Here is a 23,316-nt window from a genome sequence, read left to right on the forward strand (position 1 = left end):
TCATGGTGAATTATTTTTTTGATATGTTGCTGAATTCTACTGGCTAAAATTTTGTTGAGGATTTTTGTGTCAATGTTCATAAGGGGTATCTTTCTGTAATTTTCTTTTTTTGTGGTGTCTTTATCTGGTTTTGGTATCGGGGTTATGCTGGCTTCATAGAATGAGTTTGGGAGTATTCCATCCTTTTCTATGCTCTGAAATACCTTTAGTAGAAGTGGTGTTGTTATCTCTTCTCTGAAAGTTTGGTAGAATTCTCCAGTGAAGCCATCTGGGCCAGGGTTTTCCTTGGGGGGGAGTTTTTTAATAACCTTTTCAATCTCTTCTTTGAAACATGAAAAATTTTAATCTCACTAAAAATATTCAAAGACATCTCTGCAGAATTTCAGCCCCATTACCTGCTTTAAAAGCAAGCATTCTCAATACTTGCAGAAATAGGGCAAATGTGACTGCTTATAAAGCTTCATGACTTCCAACCAAACCAAACCTGCTGCTGTCAAGTCAATTCCAACTCATAGTGACCCCTCAATTCTCACTAAATAATAATCACATCATTAGTACTACATTACTAACATTAACAGCTAACATTTATATACACTTACTATACACCAGGGTTTTTCAAAGAACTTTACATATATTAAACTCATGTAACTCTCACAATAAGGTCCCTGAGCGGTGCAAAGGGTTTGCTCTCAGCTACTAACCTAAAGGTTCGAACCCATCCAGCGGTACCATGGAAGAAAGGCCTGGCAATCTGCTTTGATAAAAATTACAGCCAATACTGGTCTGACAGAGACTGGAGGAACCCTCGACACTACGGCCCCCAGACACCCTTTAACTCAGAACTGAAGCCACTCCCAAAGTTCACCTTTCAGGCCTATAAAACAAACACTAACACACATCAGGAACGTACTTCTTAGTTCAGTCACGTGTACGAGACAAAAAGGGCAAAATCTTCCCAAAAGCAATGACAAGAAGGCAGGGAGGGACAGGAAAAATGGACTGATGGAAATGGGCAACTGCAGTATGGAAGGGGAGAGTATTGATACATCACAGGGATTGCAACCAATGTCACAAAACAATTTGTACAGAAATTGTTGAACAAGAGACAAATTTGGTCTGTAAAATTTCACCTACGGCACAATTAAAAAAAAAAAGATTACAGCCAAGAAAACCTTCTAGAGCAGTTCTACTCTGTAACACACGGGGTCGCCATGAGTCAAAATCGACTTAACAGCAATGGATTTGGTTTTCTAATCCTCATAACTACTTTATGATATAGTCATCCATTGCCGTCGAGTCAATTCTGACTCATAGCAACCCCACGGAACAGAGAAGAACTGCCCCAAGGAGCAAGGATTTCCAAGGAGTGGCTGGTGGATTCGAACTGCCGATCTTTTAATTAGCAGTGAATCTCTTAATCATTGCACCACCAGGGCTCCACCTAATGATATAAACCAAAACCAAACCCACTGCCATCAAGTTGATTCCAACTTTATCATATAGGTTCTCTTATAACCCCAATTTTACAGATGAAGAAACTGAAGCACAGAGGCAAATTAATTAGTCACACATCTAGTAAGCATCACAGGTATAAGCAATGTGGTTCTAGAGTCTGTGCTCTGAAATATAAGCCTACTGTCTCTCTAAAAAATATGTAAACTGGGAGATGTTATCTAGGGGAAAATTCAAATTAAATATATGTCATGGGGGGGGGGGCTAAAATTGAGGGTATTTTGTTAAGGTTTCTAGGGATCTGAGTTATGGAACCTGAGCTGAATGTCTACAGCTATTCATTGTACCTGTTCTCACAAAGACAAAAAATCACCTGTCCCATGAACAGAAACAGATAATTTCCCAAGGCAGTGAGAAGACACCTGACAAGAAAAACAAAAAACTAGTGAGTAAGGTAAGACCACTGCCAGGGCCAGTTCTGCCTAAGTGCTATATTAATGTCCCTGTAGTCACTGGTGCCGCTTGTAAGTGTGAAAAACTCAAGCAACCAGAATGTGACCTGAGGGAAAGCAGGCTTCAGCCCTAACAGAAGGCCTACTTCCCTTCTTCATCCTCGGGAATGTTTCAATCATTTCTTGGCCTAAGTAGAAAATTAAAAAAAAAAAAATGGCTGTCCAACACTGTGGAAAGACCATTAGTGTGTCTTTTTCCAAAGGATCTCTACAAAACTGAAGAGAAGCTTGTCCCCATTCTCTATTCTTTGTTTTAACATTGTAATATGTCCAGGTAGAAATGCAACTTTACCACTGGATTGTAGTTACTTACTTAGTGATAGAGATGGCCAAGTAGGATGGATAAGTATTTTTTTTTTTTTTTAACATTTTATTGTGTTCTAGGTGAAGGTTTACACAGTAAATTAATTTACCATTCAACAATTTATACACAAAATGTTCTGTGACATTGTTTGCTGTCCCTGCAATGTGGCAGCATTCTCCCCATTTCCACCATGCCTTCCCCATTTCCATTCATCCAGTTTCCCTGCCCCTCCTTCCCTTCTCATCTTTGCTTTGGGCAAATGTTGCTTGTTTGGTCTCATATGGTTGATTGTTCTAAGAAGCACATTCCTTACGCATGTTATTGTTTATTTTATAAGCCAACCTACTGGCTGAAACATGACCTCCAGGAGTACCTTCAGATTTAGACTAAAAAGGTTTCTTAGGGCAATAGTCTCAGGGGTTCCTACAGTCTCTATCAGCCCAGTAAGTCTGGGTTTTTTTTTATGAATTTGAGTTTTCAACATTTTTATCCCATTCTAACCAAGACCTTCTATTGTGTCCCTGGGCAGAGCAGTTGGTAGTGGTAGCTGGGCACCATCTAGTTCTTCTAGTCTCAAGCTATAGAGGGCTGTGGTTCGTGAGGGCCATTAATCTTATAGACTAATTGTTTCCTTGAGTTTTAGGTTTCTGGGGCAGTGGTTAAGCATTTGGCTGCTAACCAAAAGGTCGGCAGTTCAAATCTACTAGCTGCTCCTTGGAAATCCTGTAGGGCAGTTCTACTCTGTCCTATAGGGTCGCTGTGAGTCAGAATTGACTCGACAGCAATGGGTTTGGTTTTTTTTGGTCATTCTCTTTTGCTCCAGATGGGAGGAGACCAATAGCTGTATCTTAGAATAAATCTTATTTTTACTAAATGACTTAGAAACCATCTGGTAAGGTAGGATGGACTGCTTTTCAGAGTAGTAAAGAGGTAAAAGAGAGGAGTCAACATAAAAATTTCCAAATGCATTGCTTTTTGAAATCTCAAAACTAACACTATGCACTCCATTGGCAAATAGAAATAATCAGACATTCATTTTCTCTTCTATTGTCTTTACCCAGTATGTTATACTTCCATGTTAAGAGAAAAAATTATAATTATCAAGGATTGGTGTTATGAAGCAGATGGGACTAAGGAAGACAACGAATAAATCAGGCATATAGAACCTAACAACTCCTACTATGCTTAGGTTCAATTATTATTTGTTATTCATGAATTCAAGACCTGTTATAATACACTAGTATTCTATTCTTTGCCATTCAATTGACGGATTTTATGCTAAACAACAGTATGAAAGATAGAAAGTGATTTTTAAAAAAAGGACCAGATATCAGAAAAGGATAGTGATAATGGCTGTAAAACATGAAGAACGTAATCAATATCACTGAATTATACATGTAGAAATTGTTGAATTTGCAAATGTTTTGTTGTGTATATTTTCACCACAATAAAATTTTTTAAAAAAAGAAACAGACATTACATAACAAAATAATCAACAAATTACCTTGAAAGCATCATCATTTTGAGTTTTGTTATAGTAAATCCAGCTTTGTTTATTATTTCAATTATTTCTCCAGCCTTTGACACTGCATCTGGTTTAATCAGGGCTAATGTTCTGTAAAGAAATAAGGAACAATTTTGAAAATAAAGTAGTTCAGCAGCTTTTATGCATAATTCTTAGGCAGAAGTAGTTTTCTTAACATCCATTCTCTATCATCAAACATCAAAATTACACAGAGAAGTGTACTAAAGGTATCTCTTAAAAAAATTATATAAGTAAGTTTATTTTGTTTTTTAATAAATTAAAATTGGGTACCCAATCTAAAACAAGGAAAAATAATAAAAGCTTAGGGAAAACACTAATTTTTAATTATATCAAAATTGGAAAACATAGGCTCTTGAAATTTCTCACTATTTGTTAGAATACATTTTATACAAAAGGCTGATCTCTAGAAAGTTACATTGAATATATCCTGAGTTTGGTTTTTGGTCTCTTAGATGTTAACATATGTATATTATGCAGTCAGTTCAGCATAGCTCTGGAAATAATTACAAATTCTTCCATTGACTATTCATTAGCATGGGTGACGCACAAAGATCAAACGTGGTCCATCCAATATTGTGTATGAATAGGGAAAGGGAACACTATGCTAACTTTCAAAATCATGCTTTCCCCTGAACAGGCTATGGCAGAGCAGTGTACTCTAGCCCTCTGAAGTCACAGAATTAATAGACTTTTAGAGATGGAGCTCACCTAACGAAGTGCCCACTTTTTACTGATGAGAACATTTGGTGCAGGGAGGTAACTTCCCAAAGGTCACAAACCTGGTCAGTGGCATCATCAGGATAAAACACTCAGCTCACAAGAGTCCAGGTTTGTGCTCCTTTTGTACCACATTTATTGCAATGTTAATATTAGCATCATTAAAAGAGGGAGTAATCACCAAATCTTCCAGAATAATATTTGCAAATGCAAGATAAAAACCAGACTAGTTATAGTAATTCAGTTTATATGAAACACAAAATTTTAATAAAGAATTGCTGCCCCTTTCTCGTCTTTATTTTCAATTTTTATGACACCAGTGGCATTAATTCAGGGATTCCACAAAACGAGAACAGTTGGTTTTTTCATAGCTGGCTTTTTTTCACCAAGGAGAAAAATGCAACCGAGAATACAGCAATTCAAATATCCTTATTTACAACTGGATATAACTCATCGCTGGGTTTCAAAACATTTTAAATAAAAAAAAGAAATTGTTTATCATAGTCTGGTACAAGCTGTACCAGAAAATTTTTTTCCTTACTTTGAAGCATGAGTCATCTGCATTATTTTCTATTATGTGGCTTCATTGAAGATACAGTTAAAACTCTTCATTTCCAAGCTTACACTGTTTAAATATTATAAGTCAAAGTAACTGTATGAATTGTTTATGCTAAACTTTGGAAGATTTCAGGAACCACAGCTCTTAAGTGAAAATATAAAACATAAGCAGTCATCAATTTTTGTAAACAAGAAGCAATGTGAAAAGTCCAAAACAGGCAGAACTTAGTTTAAAATGCAATTTCATTTTCTCTTACAATACCTCAAGGACACAATGGGTTGATTTATATGATTAATTACTCTAAACCAATTATTCTCCCATGTCTTCACTGTTTAAATTTAATATGATTAACTGTTGTTGTTGTTGCTGTTGTTGTTAGGTGCTGTTGAGTTGGTTCCAACTCGTGATGACAGAACAAAACACTGCCCGGTCCTGCAACATCCTCACATTTGTTGTTATGCTTGAACCCATTGTTGCAGCCACTGTGTCAGTCCATCTCATTGAGGGTCTTCCTCTTTTTTGCTGACCCTCTACTTTACCAAGCATGATGTCCTTCTCCAGGGACTGATCCCTCCTTGCAGGCTTATGGATATTATCCTATCACTGACAGCGCTGTACTTCAGGATAGATCTTGAAATGTTCTTTTTGATGATGAATGCAATACCATTCCTCTTCAAGCTGTCATTCCCGGCATAAGAGACCATATGACTGTCCAATTCAAAATGGCCAATACCAATCCATTTCAGCTCACTGATGCCTAGCAATGTTTATGGTTCCGTTTTTATTTCTGACGATTCCCAATTTTCCTAGATTCATACTTCGTACATTCCATGTTCCGATTATTAATGGATCTTTGCAGCTGTTTCTTCTCATTTTAAGTTGTGCCACATCAGAAAAATGAAGGTCCTCAAAGCTTGAGTCCATCCATGTCATTAAGGTCAACTCTACTTTAGAAGGCAGCTCTTCCCCAGTCATATTCTGAGTGCCTTCCAACCTGAGAGGCCCATCTTCCAGCACTGTATCAGACAATGTTCCACTGCTATTCATAAGCTTTTCACTGGCTAATGTTCTTCAGAAGTAGACTGCAATGTCCTTCTTCCTAGTCTGTCTTAGTCTGGAAGCTCAGCTGAAACCCACCCACCATGGGTGCCCTGCTGTTATTTGAAATACCAGTGGCATAGCTTCCAGCATCACAGCAACACACAAGCCACCACAGTACGACACAGTACAACAAACTGTGATTAATTACTCTAAATAAATTCCTCTAGGATGTCTTCACTACTTAATTATTCAGTAGGAAATAATTAAAATGTAATTTAGAGGGAAAAAAGACAGGCATCAGGAATCATATGTTATTACAAAGTGAAGATAACACACAAGGAAACAAAAGGGCCACTAAAATATAATAGTGTATCTGTCATCTGTTGCTGCATTAACAAACCACCCTAAAACTTAGTGGCTTAACACAACAAACAATTAACCTCTCAAAATCCTGTGTGCTGGCTGGGTGGTGGCTTCTCCTGGGCTCATTCATATGGCTGCATTTGGCTGGTGGGTCAGCTTGGCTCAGCTGGGATTGCTAGGCCTCTCTTTCCTAGTGGCATCTCATCCTTAAGGAGGCTAGACCAGGCTTCTTCACACACAGTCACATAGCGTCCAGTGCACAAGTATTTATCCAGCATCCCCTTGAGACACATTTGCTGATGTCTCTTTGGCCAATGCAAGTCACATGGTCATAGAGTTTAGAAATTAATAAACATACTTCTAAATAACCAATGCATCAAGGAAGATACCACATGGGAACTAGAAAATATTTTGAACTAAATAAAAATTTTAAAATTACATATTAGATATTGTGGAATGGGACTATTCCCAATATTTAAGGACAATTAATATCCTTAATTTCATAAATTTAAAAAGATTGAAAATTGATAGAATATATAATTCTCAAGCCAGTAATAGCAGAAAAGGAGAAAAAAGAAAACTTGACAGTAACTATATATAGCTGTATATCTAAGAAAATCATCATTAAAGAAAAAGGGTAAAATAAAATAAAAAATTAGAGACTAAAAACAAAACAAAATTCCATCTGGAGCAAGGGAGAATGAAGAAAGCCAAAGAAGCGAGGGAAAGATTAGTCCAAAGGACTAATGGACCACAACTATCACAGCCTCCACCAGACTGAGTTCAGCACAACTAGATGGTGCCCGGCTACTACCACCAACTGCTCTGACAGGGATCACAACAGAGGGTCCCAGGCTGAGGTGGAGAAAAATGCAGAACAAAATTCTAATTCACAAAAAAAGACCAGACTTACTGGCCTGACAGAGACTGGAGAAACTCCGAGAGTATGGCCCCGGACACTCTTATAGCTCAGTAATGAAGTCACTCCTGAGGTTCAACCTTCAGCCAAAGGCCCATCAAACAAAACAAGACTAAATGGATACACCAGTCCAGAGGCAAGGATGAGAAGGCAGGAGGGGGCAGGAAAGCTGGTAATGGGGAATACGTTTACCCTCTCGCCTAATGAGTAAAGTAACTTCTCCACTCTCAGGAGACAGCTCACTCCATCCACCCCTTTTGTTGCTTCTCTGCAACTGGCCACATTTCAGGGCTTCTGGTCATATGTGGCCTTGCGTCTTCTCTCTCAAACCTGTAGCCCTTGAGCAGGGCACATTACATTGTTCTTCTCCTGCTTCCATATGGTAAGTACATCTGGGTCAGAATCCTGCATAGCAGCCTCTCTCTCTCCTGGGCTGGATGGACTGTGAGGCTGGGGGTGAACCCCTAGGACTAGGAAGAAAACCTCATCCATTCTCAAATGTAGCTTTTACCAGAGACCCTAAATAAAACTGACTTATTTTTATCTACATTTGGTTCCTTGTGTCTGCTATCAGTTAATAACGTAGAGCGAAGGATCACGATGGGTGTGAGGGGGGAAGAAGAGAAAAGAAATAAGAAAAATTTTGAAGGAGGTAAAGTAAATTGATAAGATTAGGTCCCTAAAGTAGATACAAGAGACTAAACGGGCTACTTCTGTCCGGAGGTGAGATGGGAAGGCAGAGAGGGTTAGAAGCTGGTTGAATGGACATGGGGAATCAGGGGTGGAAAGAAGTATGCTATCAGTATGGGGAAAGCAATTAGAGCCACATAACAATGTGTGTATAAATTTTTATATGGGAGACTAACTTGAAATGTAAACTTCATTTAAACTACAACAATAAAAAAAGAAAGCAGTGCCAGGAGCAGAGCGTGTTCTTTGGACCTGAGGTTCCTGTGCTGAGACGCTCCCAGACCAAGGGAAGACTGATGTATCACAAGGACCTTCTCTCCAGAGCCGACAGAGAGAGAAAGCCTTCTCCTGGAGATGATGCCCTGAACTTGGACTTGTAGCCTACTGGACAGTGAGAAAATAAATTTCTCTTTGTTAAAGCCAAAAAAAGAAAAAAAGATTAGGTCCCTCTCTAGACATGAGGTTACAAGAAAGGTGGAACTCAAGGACAGCTCCCCATTTTCTAAGTCTGTGATTAGGTGAATGTAATGCTAGAAAATGAAGAAGAAACAGGATTTTTAATGAAAGAAAATTAATTCAATTTTGGATTTGTTAGGTGTCTGTGAGAGATTCGAGGAGCCCTGGTGGCACAGTGGTTAAAGTGCTCAGCTGCTAACTGAAGGGTCGGCAGTTCTAACTCACTAGCCTCTCCACGGGAGAAAGATGTAGTAGTCGGCTTCCATAAAGATTCACAGCCTTGGAACCCTATGGGGCAGTTCTACTCTGTCCTATGGGGTCGCTATGAGTCAGAATCCACTCAGTGGCAGTGGGTTTGGGTTGGTGAGAAATTCAGACTGAAAGATTAAGAAAAGAGTTGAACATATGGTTTTACAGGTGGGCTAACGATATAATTTGTAAAAAAGCACATAGTTGAAGTGGTGGGAGTGAACAGATTCAGCGGGGAGACAACAGAGAATGAATAGAGAGCCAAGAACAGAATGCTGAGGAACACCAGATGTTCAGGAGAGACCAAAACGACACTCAGAAGAAACGGCCAGAAAGGAAGAGGCAGAAGCAGGAGGGTGCAGTGCCATAGCAACCACATGAACAGTGTCTCAAAGAAAAAGGAATAAATCGTTTTTAGGGTATTCTAAACTTCGTTTGTTCTGGTTGAAATGGAGAAAGGGGAGAGGTGAATTTTTACCATTTGTGAACTTATAATGTCTTTCAGTTCACCTGCACTAATTATTATATCCCAATACTATAGTTCTAGGAGCCCTGGTGGCACAACAGTTAAGAGCTTGGCTGTTAACCAAAGGTTATTAGTTTGAACCACCCAGAGGCTCTGCAGGAGAAAGAACTGGTGATCTGCCTCCTTAAAGATTACAGCCTAGGAAACCATATGGGGCAGTTCTACTCTGTCACCTGGGGTCACTAGGAGTCAGAATTGACTCCACGGCACCCAACAACAACTATAGTACTGCTCAAGTATACAATACCTGAAGTCTCAGGCTGTTTCAAAGTCTACTTAACATAACCAAGATTTTATGGCATTTCTCTCCAATAAAATCTCTCCAAATATGTATCTGTTGACATTTCCAAATCTCTAAATAAGTTATATGAATCAAATTCTAATCTCAGAAAATGCATGCTTATTCATATATATTCCTAAACTACGTAAGCCTAGAAAATACATAAAGTACTGTCTCAGTACCTTTAGAAAATCTCAGAAATAAGGCATATTTGGATTAAGTAAATATTTGGAATGATTCGGCCGTATTAAAATAACTGAAGAGGTTATTTTAGGTCAATCCCCTACCTCCACACAGGAGTATTCCTAAACTCTTTCTAAGCATAGGTCCCACCTCTAAGTGTGGCTTGTTCACCCACATTCCATTTCAGGACAATGGACTCTTGCTCAATCAGTATATTTGGATGCATACCATGAATTTAGTTTCTGCTACCATTTCATATAATGAAGTCTCAAACAACTCAGGTTTAAACCCTGGGATCAAAGATTGTCTACACTGCCTCTCTGTGTTACTCAGCATCTAATAAAACGCTGGGCTAGGAGCCCTGGTGGCGAACGGTTAAGTGCTCGGCGACTAACCAAAAGGTCAACAGTTTAAACCTACCAGTGGCTCCATGATAGAAAAGACCCAGCTATCTGCTCCCATAAAGATTACAGCCTAGGAAACCCTATGGGGCAGTTCTACTCTGTCCTATTGGGTTGCTATGAGTCAGAATCGACTTGATGGCACACAACAACAACATAACCAAACCTAGCTATACCTTTCTTCCTTTAATTTGATTACTTGGTTTGCTTTCTGACTAAGACTCAATAGGAATGAGGACAGCTGAACTTTAATATGTGGTTGAGTACTCAAAATTAATGGATTATTTATAAGATACTGGCATTGTTTTTCAGTGACTTTTATAAACTTTTTAAAATAGGTATAAAGCTATCAGGAGAAACATTTTAATACCTCACTTATCAGACGGGAAAAGCAATCTACTCATACAATTCCTACTATTATCATAAAACTTTTCACGTTTAAATGTCAATCTTTTTAAAATTATCATCATTTAATAAATTTCTAAAATATCCTGCTACTGTGCCTTCTTTAACACAGTAAACTGAACATAATCTTGTCTTGTTTCTTGAGTTGTAATGCTGAACACAAATTGATTTCACGATGTCTTTTGAAGCTTAGTCCTCTACACCAAAGGTGCTGACCATTCTTCTCAATATGAGCAATAACAATTTAATGTTTCTAAATTTCTCTTATTTGACATACAGTTTAAGTGGAAGAATCTGAAGGAGGCAATGTAAATTCATAGTGAAATGTTTTCTTCATTCCTGAGAAGTCTTTTGTAACTTACTTCGTTTAAGGCATGCATTAGTTGTAATTTGCATGATAAAACTGTTTTGTTAGTGTACATGTTTTAGTCCCTATAAAAACTGAAAGTGTATAGTGTTATTCAGTGTTGAGTGATGACTGAACAAGAGGAAGAGAAAGCATTTGTCTTTCTCCTCGCTACCAGCTGACCCCTAGCCTGTATATCCTCCCCGTTGTTGTTGTTGTTAGGTGCCATCAAGTGGATTCTGACTCATAGTGAACCCATGTGACACAGCAGAACTGTTCCACAGGGTTTCTTAGGCTGTATTCTTTATGGAAGCAGATTGCCAGGTCTTTTCTCCCATAGATCAGTTGATGGGTTTGAACTGCTAACCTTTTGGTTAGTAGCCAAGCACTTAAACATTTTGCCACTAGGGCTCCTTACATCCTCCCTGGAGGGAGGGAAATCACATGTGCTGGAGAACAGGGTCACTGTGCATTAATAGATCATACACAACTTCTTCTTCCTTGCTGATGGACTGGTTACAGCTGAGCCGGATTGACCCCTCATCCTGCCATCCTGCCCTCTCTCTGCTTCTACTCACAACTGTGCTATGATGTACCCGTTGTTTTGGGTTCAGCAGTAAGCTGCCAGCAAGATCTGCACTTGGGCCAGACAAGAACTATTTAGGCCTTGAACTTAAATAATGTGCCTGACCCAATACTTCCAGATAGTTCTGCAACAGAGTATCAAACATTTACCCAGTTCATATAAAAAGAGCACTTTAGACTGCAGGGAAAGACTAGCACTGGCAATACCACCATAATATCATCTAACAGCACACCGATCCTATCATAATCCCTAAAATTGATGATGATGTCAATAATGGTGACTCATCACATGAAAACTATTTCAATATTTCCAGTCTGGGGTTACAGAATTTTATAAAGACACAGATTGCACTATATACCCTTGTATCTAAACAACAAAACATAAAGCATCAATTCATTACTACCTGAAACTAAAATCAAAATAGTCTTGATTCACTGAAAACTAACAACCACTATCCATTTGATTTGAAGAGTTTTATAAAGAGAGGATAGAAATGTGAGTCAAATGTCAGATTTCTACAGTCCAGAGAATGGGGAAGCAGAGGCTAGTTTGTGGACTCAACTGAATTATACTGAATTGGATAATAAGCTCACAATTAACTGATAGGCTCCCTGGAGACCAACTTTACCCCATACCCCACATCAGGCTATGCTACACAAAGGAAGGAGTTGAGTATGATGAGCATAATAGAGATGTAATTAATTCATAAATTTTACTTGACACTATACAAAACTGGATTTTATTTGGATCTACAATCAACACCCATTGAAGCAGCAGTCAAGAAATCAAATGACGCATTGCACTGGGCAAATCTGCTATAAAAAACTTCCCTTAAAGGGGGACCTCATACCACCAAGAAAGCAGTTCTGGGAGCAGAGCGCGTCCTTTGGACCTGCGTTTCCTGCGCTGGGATGCTCCCATACCAAAGGAAGACTGATGCATCACAGGGACCTTCCTCCAGAGCCGACAGAATTTGGTACCGAGAGAGTGGGGTGCTGCTCTAACAGATACCTAAAATGTGGAAGCGGTTTCGAAACTGTGAATGGATAGAGGAGCGAAAGTGGTAGAGAAGCAACAGCAGCAGAACCAGGAGACCAGCAGGACATGGCACTGGAGCCGACCCACTAAGCAAGAGAGCTGAGTGCCTGTGCGCCAGAGGCTTCCTGGCAGAGTGGGATGCCTCCAGGCACTTATTGGTGGAGCTAGGCTTGCTGACCCACAGAGTGAGGGAGCTGAGTGCCTGTGTGCAGGAGGCTTCCTGGTGGAGTGGGGTGCTTCCGGGCACTTATTGGTGAACTACCCAGCTTTGGAACTTGCTCCAGCAGGGCAGATGCAGGTTTGAAGCCCAAGGGCGGAGAGGCCACAGGAAGCAGAAGCTGAAGAGACAAGGACACAAGAAGCCAAGATGCCTTAGTCTCAAAAGGTACCCCCTGTGGGGAAAGCAAGCTTCCACATTGCGAGTAGCCCTATCAAGAGGTCCATGTGGCAAGGAACTGAAGTCTCTGACCAACAGCCAGCAAGATCCTGAGTCACTTTAAGTGCTAGAAGACTGAATTCAGGACACCAGCTCCAGCAGAAGTCTTTTTCTGTTGGCTCTGGGGGAAGGTCCTTGTCATCAGTCTTCCCCTAGTTTGGGAGCTTCTCGGTGCAGGGACCCCAGGTCCAAAGAACACACTCCACTCCTGGCTCTTTCTTACTTGGTAACAATAGGTCCCTCTCCTCTCTGCTCAACTCTCTTTTACATCTCAAAAGAAACTGACTCAAGATACAACCTAATCCTGTAGATTGTGTCCTGTCTCATTAACGTAACTGCCTCTAATCCTGCCTCATTAACATCATAGAGGTTAGGATTTACAACACAGAGGATAATCACATCAGATCACAAAATGGTGGACAACCACACAATACTGGGAATTATAGCCTAGCCAAGTCGACACACATTTTGGGGGCATACAATTCAATCCATTATACTAGTACATAAGTAAATGAAGCTTAAATAAGAAAATGCACTCAAAGCACATAGAAGAGTGTCTGGTGCACAGTAAGCATTCAACACATATTTGCCTTCATTATGATCTATTCTTAGAAGTTAAGAATCTCTCATAAGCTCAAGAGGCAGGCAGGGAGGGAGGGAGTGGGGGATATGGAGGCGTGAGATGTTGCTCTTCATATCCACCTTCAGTTCACTGGTTTCACCATATTAATTGGTAAGAAGCAGCTTCCTCCTCTTATGGATTTTACTTTTCAAATTTGGAGACAGAAGGTCAGAGAGGCTCTCTGACTTTCTTCATGAGGCAGAGCAAGTCAGCCAGCGTAGAATGGGACATTTGGGGTTCTGCACTGAAACTGAAGAGGGAACCTGGAAGCCACGGTGCAGGAGGGAGACTAGGTCAAAATCCTGCTGTTTGACCCTACGTGAGGCTCCCTAATTTCTCTGGGTCTCAGACTCCTTAGCTATACATAAGGTTCTCTGGGAACCCTTCCAGTTCTCTGCATCCACAAAGTTGTCCTGAGCACCTACTATGAGCCTGGCACTGTGACAACACTAGGGATACCATGAGGAGGTTCTAGTTCAACAGGGAAGACATGAAGCAATTAAGTACAAAGATTCATTAAAAAAAAAATTTCATTGTGGTAAAATATATATAACAAAAAGTTTGCCATTTTAACAGTTTTTAAGTGTACCATTTTTAAGTGTACAATTCAGTGAGGTGAATAACATTAGCCATGTTGTGCAACCATCACCATTATCCATTTCCAAGTTTTCATCACCCCAAACAGAAGCTCAGTACCCCTTAAACAATAACTTCCCACTCCCCTCTTCTCCCAGCCCCTAGTAATCACTAATAAACTTTTGTCTCTATGCATTTGCCTATTCTAAATATTTCATGTAAGTGGGATCATATAATATTTGTCCTTGTATGTTTAACTTATTTCACTCAGCACAATGTTTTTAAGGTTTATGCATGTGGTAGCATGTATCAGAACTTCATTTCTCTCTAAGGCTGAATAATCTAAGATACTCCATTGGTCTCATCCCTTCGGGAGCAAGGAAGAATGAAGAGAACAGGATACAAGGAAAAGATTAGTCCGAAGGACTAACTGTCCACAGCTACCAAGGGCTCCACTGGACTGAGTCCAGTACAGCTAGATGGTGCCCGGCTACCACCACTGACTGCTCTGACCAGGATCACAACAGAGGGTTCTGGACAGAGCTGGAGAAGGATGTAGTGCATAATTCTAACTCACAAAAAAAAGACCAGATTTACTGGCCTAAAGGAGACTGGAGAAACCCCGAGAGCATGGCCCCCAGACACCCTTTTAGCTCAGTGGTGAAGTTACCTCTGAGGTTCACTGTTCAGCCTGGGAGTGGACAGCCCCTTAAAACCAAATGAGACTAACGAGGTACAAGAGTTCAGTGACAAGGGCCAGAAAGCAGAAGGGGACAAGGAAGCTGGTGATAGGGAACCCAAGGTTGAGTAAGGATATTGTTGATGTGTTGTGAGATTGTTAACCACTGTCATAGGGCAACATTTGTAGTAACTGTTAAATGAGAAACTATTTTGTTCTGTAAGCCTTTATCTTAAGTGAGAATAACAGCACAATTCGAAGAGCGTAGTCAGTGTCACTGAACTGTGCATGTAGAAATTTTTGAAATGGTGTATCTTTGGCTATGTGTATTTTCACCAAAAAAAAAAAAAAAAAAGGTTGAGAAGTTAGAGGGTTGATATGTTGTGGGGTTGTTAACCAATGTCATAAAACAACATGTGTACTTCTGTTGCATGAGAAACTATTTGTTCTGTAAGCCTTCATCTGAAGTACAATATATAAAAAAAAAAAAAAAGAAGACCTCAAAAAAAAAAAAAAAAAAAAAAACTTCCCTTAAAGTGTTAAAAAGCAAAGATGTCACCTTGAGGACTAAGGTACACCCAACCCAAGCCATGGTGTTTTCAATCGCCTCATATACATGCAAAAGCTGGACAATGAATAAGGAAAACGGAAGAAGATTCGAAGCCTTTGAGTTGTGGTATTGTAGAAGAATAGTGAATATGCCATGGACTGCCAGAAGAATGAACAAATCTGCTTGGAAGAAGTACAACCAGAATGCTCCTTAGAAGCAAGGATGGTGAGACTACATCTCACATACTTTGAGCGTGTTAGCAGGAGAGACCAGTTCCTGGAGAAGGACATCATGCTTGGTAGAGTGAAAGGTAAGTGAAAAAGAGGAAGATCTTCAACAAGATGGATTGACACAGTGGCTGCAACAATGGGATCAAGCATAACAACAATTATGAGGATGGTGCAGGACTGGGCAATGTTTCGTTCTGTGATACATGAGATCGCCGTGTGTCGGAACCGACTCGACAGCACCTAACAACAACAAAACTCAGAACTAAATCAAATTATAATTATTATATAGAAGCTGTTTCCATAGGGCCATGGTAGAAACACATGTGTATCTCCATATGCCTACTTTTTTTGGTAATTTGAAATGAAATGAAACACCTTAAAAACTCTTGGACTCTAAAGAAGTTTTCTAAATCACTCAAATGGTTGCTGGATTTACCAACTGTAAATTTCAGGTAGCAGTAGTAGAGGCAAAACATGTCTAACTTCAGGGGGGATAATGACCAGGATCAGCCCAAAGCTGATTCCCATGAGGTGGAGATCAGACAAACCTACACCTTCCAACCTTTTTTACCAATTCTGACACCAGCCGTTCCTCTCATGGCACTCTACTTCTCTTCTGGGTTCGAGAATTCATTGCGAAGGCCACGAAGAACTCACAGACCATACTTACAATTAAGTGGTTTATTAAGGAACAGGGTACAACTACTCGGGATCAGGATCAACATGCTACATCTCAGGACCAGGAAGCATGCAAAGTCTCCCTTCTTCGGTGCAAGACTGCTCTCTCAGCTCCTTTCAGCTGTTCAGGCTTCCTCTCAGCTCGCTCAGGACAGGCTCCTCTCGACCCCTGAGGACAGGCTCCGCTTAGCCCCTCAGGACAGCCTCCTCTCAGCCCCCTGAGGACAGACTACTCTTGGTCACTGAGGACAGGCTCCCTTTGGCCCCCACCAGGACAGGCTCCTCTCAACTCCTGACCCAAGCCATGGTGTTTTCAATTCCTTCATACGTATATGAAAGCTGGACAATGAATAAGGAAGACTGAAGAACTGATGCCTTTGAGTTATGGTGTTGGTGAAGAATATTGACTATACAATGGACTGACAGAATGAACAAATCTGTCTTGGAAAAAATACAGCCAGAATGCTGCTTAGAAGCAAGGATGGCGAGACTTCATCTCACATACTTTGGACATGTTATCAGTAAGGACCAGTCTCTGGAGAAGGACATCATGCTTCGAAAAGCAGAGGGTCAGCAAAAAAGAGGAAGACCTTCAATGAGATGGATGGACAAGTGGATGTAACAATGTGAGGATGGCGCAGGACTGGGCAGTGTTTTGTTCTGTTGTACACAGGGTCGCTATGAGTCAGAAACAACTCAAGGGCACGTAACAACAACAATGAGGCAAAGGGCCAGATAAAGAAACTTATTTTACCACATCAACCCACGTGTAGTTGAGAAATAATCAGAAGAAAAAATTTGTATCAGTAAAAATACAATACTATATATATATTTTCATTAAATGTGTTTATAAAGCCCAAATATTTCCAATTTCTCTTCACATTAAAGTAGAATTCTTCTGTTCCTCCTGGTTTTGCCAGAAATCAGTGCCACTCAATAACATTTACCAATATGTTAATTAGAAGTTTAATACAAAATGCATTTTAGAGTTAAAACAAGGTTTGCTAGTTTCTCTTTACTTTCTGTGTCACTGTCATCAAGTTACATAAGCATTCTATAAAATGGAATCAGTAACGTTCATTTTAGACAAATCAGAGTTAATGCATGTTATTGTTAGGTGCCATCAAGTTGGTTTCAATTCACAGCGACCCTATGTATAACAGAACGGAACACTGCCCAGTCCTGCGCCATCCTCACAATTGTTATGCTTGAGCCCATTGTTGCAGCCACTGTGTCAATCCATCTCCTTGAGGGTCTTCCTCTTGTTCAATGACCCTCTACTCTACCGAGAATGACTGCCTTCTCCAGGGACTGGTCCCTCCTGATAACATGTCCAAAGTACATGAGACGAAGTTTCAGCATCCTTGCTTCAAAGGAGCATTCTGGCTATACTTCCTCCAAGACAAATTTGTTTGTTCTCCTGGCAGTCCACAGTATATTCAATATTCTTCATCAACACCGTAATTCAAAGGCATCAATTCTTTTTCGGTCTCCTTACTCATTGTTCAGCTTTTGCATGAATATGGGGTGACTGAAAACACCATGGCTTGGATCAGGCCCACCTTAGTCTTTAAAGTGACATCTTTTCTGTTCTTAATCCCAAAGATTTTTACCATAAGATCTCATAACAATAAAAGATTCCTATTTATCTGACATCCTAATTTTTTTTTCCTCCTATTTCACAGTCAACCCAGTAATCTTTGGTCTTCCTTTTTATGAGGCATTTACTATCCCTCCAATCCATCACCAGACCCTGGGTGGTACAAACTGTTAATATACTCGGCCACTAACTGAAAGGTTGGAGGTTCAAGTATAACCAGAAGCACCTCAGAAGAAAGTCCTGGTGATCTACTTCCAAAAAATTAGCCATTGAAAACCTTATGGAGTACAGTTCTACTCTGACACAAACGGGGTCACCATGAGTCAGAGTTCACTCAAGGGCAACTGGTGGATGGTGATCCATCACCATCTTTGTAGTAATAATACCCACACTGGATACTGAAACACCTTGAGAATTATAAAAGGTTTGTAAAGAAAGATTAATGAAGTCACAGAAACAATGATAATATTGTTAAGGCGGGGGGCAACTCAGGTGTTAGGCAATCAGCTAGTTGTTTGAATGGTAGACCTCAAAATATAGTTTGACTGATTTCTTTTTCCTATAGAATTAAATATTTTTGGAGTTTTCAATATACAGATCCTTAACTTCCACCAATAAGTCCTGCTGGCACTATACTTAAGCACTCAGCTGCTAACCGAAAGATCGGCAGTTCAAACCCACTAGCTGCTCCGAAGGAGAAAGACGTGGAAGTCTGCTTCCTTAAAGATTACAGCCTTGGAAAACCTACGGGGCATTTCTACTCTGTCCTACAGAAACACTATGAGTTGGAATTGATTTGATGGCACACAACAACAAGAGCTTTCCTTTTTTTAATATTGTGTTTTAAGTGAAAGTTTACAATTCAAGTTAGTCTCTCATACAAAACTCGATACATACATTGTTATGTGACCCTAGCTGCTCTCCCTATACTGTGACAGCACACTACTCTTTTCCACCCAGATTTCCTGTGTTCATTCAACCAGCTCCTGACTCTCTCTGCCTTCTCATCTCACCACCAGACAGGAGCTCCAATTTAGTCTCATATATCTACTTGAACTAAGAAGCACACTCTTCACGAGTATCATTTTATGTCCCATAGTCCAGTCTAATCTTTGTCTGAAGAGTTGGCCTCGGGAATGCTTTCAGCTTTGGGATAAAAGAGAGTCCAGGGGCCATGTCTTCTGGGGTCCCTCCAGTCTCAATCAAACCATTAAGTCTGGTCTTTTTACTAGAATTCGAGTTCTATACCCCTCTTTTCTCCTAATACATCAGGGACTCTACGTTGTATTCCGTCAGGACGTTCATTGGTGGTAGCCAGGCACCATCTAGCTCTTTCGGTCTCAGGCTGATGAAGTTTCTGGTTTATGTGGCCCCTTCTGTCTCTGGGGCTAATACTTTCCTTGAGTCTATGGTGTACTTCATTTTCCTATACTCCAGGTGGGTTAGGAACAATTGATGTGTCTTAGATGGCCACTTGCTAGTTTTTAAGACCCCAGATACCACCCACCAAAGTGAGATACAGAACATTTTATTAATAAACTTAGTTATGCCAATCGATCTAGATGTCCCATGAAACCATGGTCCCTAGACCCTCGTCCCTACTACTCCGTTCCTCAAAGTGACTGGTTGTATTCAGGAAACTACTTAGCTTTGGTTTACTCCAGTTGTGCTGACTTCCCCTGTAGTGTGTGCTGTCCTTCCCTTCACCTAAGATAATTCTCGTCTACCATCTAGTTAGTGAATAACCTTCACCCTCCCTCCCCATCCTCGTAACCATCAAAGAATGTTTTCTTCTGTGATTAAACCTTTTCTTGAGTTCTTATAACAGAGGTCTTATGCAATATTTGTCCTTCTGTGACTGACTAAACTCACTCAGCATGATGTGCTTCAGATTCTCCATGTTATGTTTCACAGCTTCATCGCTGTTCTTCATCTTTGCTTAGTATTCCGTTGTGTGAATATACCATAATTTCTTTATCCATTCGTCCCTTAATGGGCACCTAGGTTGTTTCCATCTTTTTGCTATCATGCACAGTGGTGCAATGAACATGGGTGTGCATGTATCTATTTGATTGATGGATCTTATTTCTCTAGCATATATTCTAAGGAGCGTGACTGCTGGATCATATGGTACTTCTAGCTTTTTCAGGAAGTGACAAATAGATTTCCAAAGTGGTTGTACCATTTTACATTCCCACCAACAGTGTATAAGTGTTCCAGTCTCTCCACAACCTCTACAACATTTGTTATTTTGTGTTTTTTGGATTAATGATAGCCTTGTCGGGGTGAGATGATATCTCACTGTACTTTTGATTTGCATTTCTCTAATGGCTAATGATCATGACCATTTCCTCATGTGTGTGTTAGCCGCCTAAATCTCTTCTTTGGCGAAGTGCCTATTCATATCCTGTGCCTATTTTTTAATTACGTTGTTTGTCTTTTTCTTGTTGAGGTTTTGCAGTATCTTTTAGATTTTAGAGATTAGATGCTGATCAGGTTTGTCATAGCCAAAAATTTTGTCCCACTCTGTACGTTGTCTTTTTATCCTTTCGGTGAAGTCTTTTGATGAGCATAAGTGTTTGATTTTTAGGAGTTTCCAGTTATCTAGTTTCTCTTTTGGGGTTTGTGCATTGTTACAGTTTGTATTCTGTTTATGCCATATATTAGGGCTCCTAGCGTTGTCCCTATTTTTTCTTCCATGATCTTTTATTATTTTCGATTTATAGTTAGGTCTTTGATCCGTTTTGAGTTAGATTTTGCGCACGGTGTGAAGTATGGGTCTTATTTCAGTTTTTTGCAGATGGATATCTAGTTATGCCAGCACCATTTGTTCAAGAGACTGTCTTTTCCCCAATTAATGGACTTTGGGCCTTTGCCAACTATCACCTGTTCATAGGTGGATGAATTTACATCTGGATTCTCAATTCTGTTCCATTTGTCTGTGTATCTGTTGTTGCACCAGTACAGGCTGTTTTGACTACCATGGTGGTGTAATAGGTTCAAAAATCAGGTAGTGATTTTGTTCTTCTTCAGGAATGCTTTATTTCTCCGAGGCCTCTTCCCCTTCCATATAAATTTGGTGATTTGTTTCTCCATCTCATTAAAAAATGATGTTGGAATTTGTATCCGGATTGCATTGTATCTGTAGATCGCTTTGGGTAGAATTGACACTTTCACAATGTTGAGTCTTCCTATCCATGAGGAAGGTATGTGTTTCTACTTATATACGTCTCTTTTGGTTTCTTGCAATCGTGTCTTATAGTTTTCCTTGTAAAGGTCTTTTACGAGTCTGGTTAGATTTATTCCTAAGTATTTTATCTTCCTGGAGGCTATTATAAATAGTATTGATTTGGTGATTTCCTCTTCAAAGTTCTCTTTGTTGGTATAAAGGAATCCAACTGATTTGTGCGTGTTTCTCTTGTATCCTAAAACTTTGCTGAAATCTTCTATTAGTTCCAGTAGTTTCTTGTGGATTCTTTGGGGTTTTCTGTGTATAAGATCATATCATCTGCAAACAGAGATACTTTGACTTCTTCCTTACCAATCTGGATGCTCTTTCTTTCTTTTTCTAGCCTAACTGTTCTGGCTAGGACCTCAGGCACAATACTGAGTAATAGTGGTGTTAAAGGGTATTCTTGTCCGGTTCCCATTCTCAAGGGTACTGCTTTCAAACTCTCTCCACTTAGGATGTTGTTGGCTGTTGGCTTGCTATAAACGCCCTTAATTATGTTGAGGACTTTCCCTTCTATTTCTATTTCGCTGACAGTTTTTATCATGAATGGGTGTTCATGCCTTTCCTGCATCAATTGATAAGATCATGTGGTTCTTTTTGTTTTATTTATATGATGGATTACACTGATTGTTTTTCTAATGTTGAAACATCCCTGCATACCTGGTATAAATCCCACTTGATCACGGTGAATTATTTGATATGTTGTTGAATTTTACTGGCTAGAATTTTGTTGAGGATTTTTGCGTCAATGTTTCATGAGGAATGTTGGTCTGTAATTTTCTTTTTTTGTGTTGTCTTTACCTGGTTTTGGTATCAAGGTTATGCTGGCTTCATAGAATGAGTTTGGGAGTATCCCGTCCTTTTCTATGCTCTGAAATACCTGTAGTAGTAGTGGTATTAACTCTTTTCTGAAAATTTGTTAGAAGTGAAACCGTCCAGGCCAGGGCTTTTTTTTTGTTGGGAGTTTTTTAATTACCTTTTCAATCTCTTCTTTTGTTATAGGTTTATTTAGTTGTTCTATCTCTGATTGTGTTAGTTTAGGTAGGTAGTGCATTTTGAGAAATTTGTCCATTTCCTCAAGGTTTTCAAATTTGATAGAGTACAATTTTTCATAGCATTCTGTTATTACTTTAATTTCAGTTGGGTCTGTTGTGATATCACTCATCTCATTTCTTATACGGGTTATTTGCTTCCTCTCCTGTTTTTCTTTTGTCAGCTTGGCCAATAGTTATGGATTTTGCTGATCTTTTCGAAGAATCAACTTTTGGTCTTGTTAACTCTTTCAATTGTTTTTCTATTCTCTATTTCACTTAATTCTGCTTTAATTCTTACTATTTCCTTTCTTCTGGTGCCTGAGGGCTTTTTTTGCTGCTCTTTCTACTTATTCCAGTTGTAGGGTTAATGTTTTGATTTTGGCCCTTTGTTTTTGATGTGTGCATTTATTGCGATAAACTGACCTCTGAGCACTTCTTTTGCTGTCTCCCAAAGGCTCTGGTAGGATTTCTTTTTTTTTTTTTTTCCTTCAGCCAATTGCTTTAATTGTTGTGAGTGTAGTCAAGGGTCCGGTTGTTCCTATGTAATTCTCACAAACACATGTTATGAGACAAGTATTTCTTTATACATTTCATTTAACTTAACATTACATTATAAATACATATACTCTTTCTTTTCTAGTGGTCTTAAATATTTGTAAAATGTTAAGTCTAGAGCGCTCTAATTTCATTCACCAAAAGCTATTATTACATGTTTCCACAGGTGTGTAGCAGTGAGTTTATTATTGCAGAAAGCTATGTTCTCTTGATTCTTTCAAACTTATTTTATTCTTTTGCTTTTTTTAAGATTTTTTTTTATTGTACTGTAAGTGAAGGTTTACAGAACAAATAGTTTCTCACTAAACAATCAGTACACATATGGTTTTATGACATTGGTTAACAACCCCACAACATGTCAACACGATCCCTTCTCAGCCTTGGAGGACCTTTTCTTTTTTTTGGTGAAAAGATACATAGCCAAAGATATACCATTTCAAAAATTTCTACATATACAATTCAGTGACATCGATTACATTCTTCCAGTTGTGCTGCTATTCTCACTTTAGATGAAGGTTTACAGAACAAAATAGTTTCTCATTAAACAGTAT

The 23,316-nt window shown here is 39.5% G+C and overlaps 1 protein-coding gene across 3 annotated transcripts in view; it reads right to left on the reverse strand.

Annotated features, from left to right (window-relative positions):
- The window catches only part of NME7 (NME/NM23 family member 7), a 355,379-nt gene that overhangs the window by 259,388 nt on the left and 72,675 nt on the right, over nt 1–23,316 (reverse strand). For all 3 annotated transcript variants that reach the window (XM_023738433.1, XM_004384089.3, XM_023738434.1), the window contains exon 4: nt 3,773–3,883. In XM_023738433.1, the coding sequence (XP_023594201.1) occupies nt 3,773–3,883 (111 nt within the window). The remainder of the gene's footprint in view (nt 1–3,772; nt 3,884–23,316) is intronic.

The sequence above is a fragment of the Trichechus manatus genome, unplaced genomic scaffold (assembly GCF_000243295.1).
Source record: "Trichechus manatus latirostris isolate Lorelei unplaced genomic scaffold, TriManLat1.0 scaffold00117, whole genome shotgun sequence".
In the NCBI taxonomy this organism is placed as follows: Eukaryota; Metazoa; Chordata; class Mammalia; order Sirenia; family Trichechidae; genus Trichechus; species Trichechus manatus.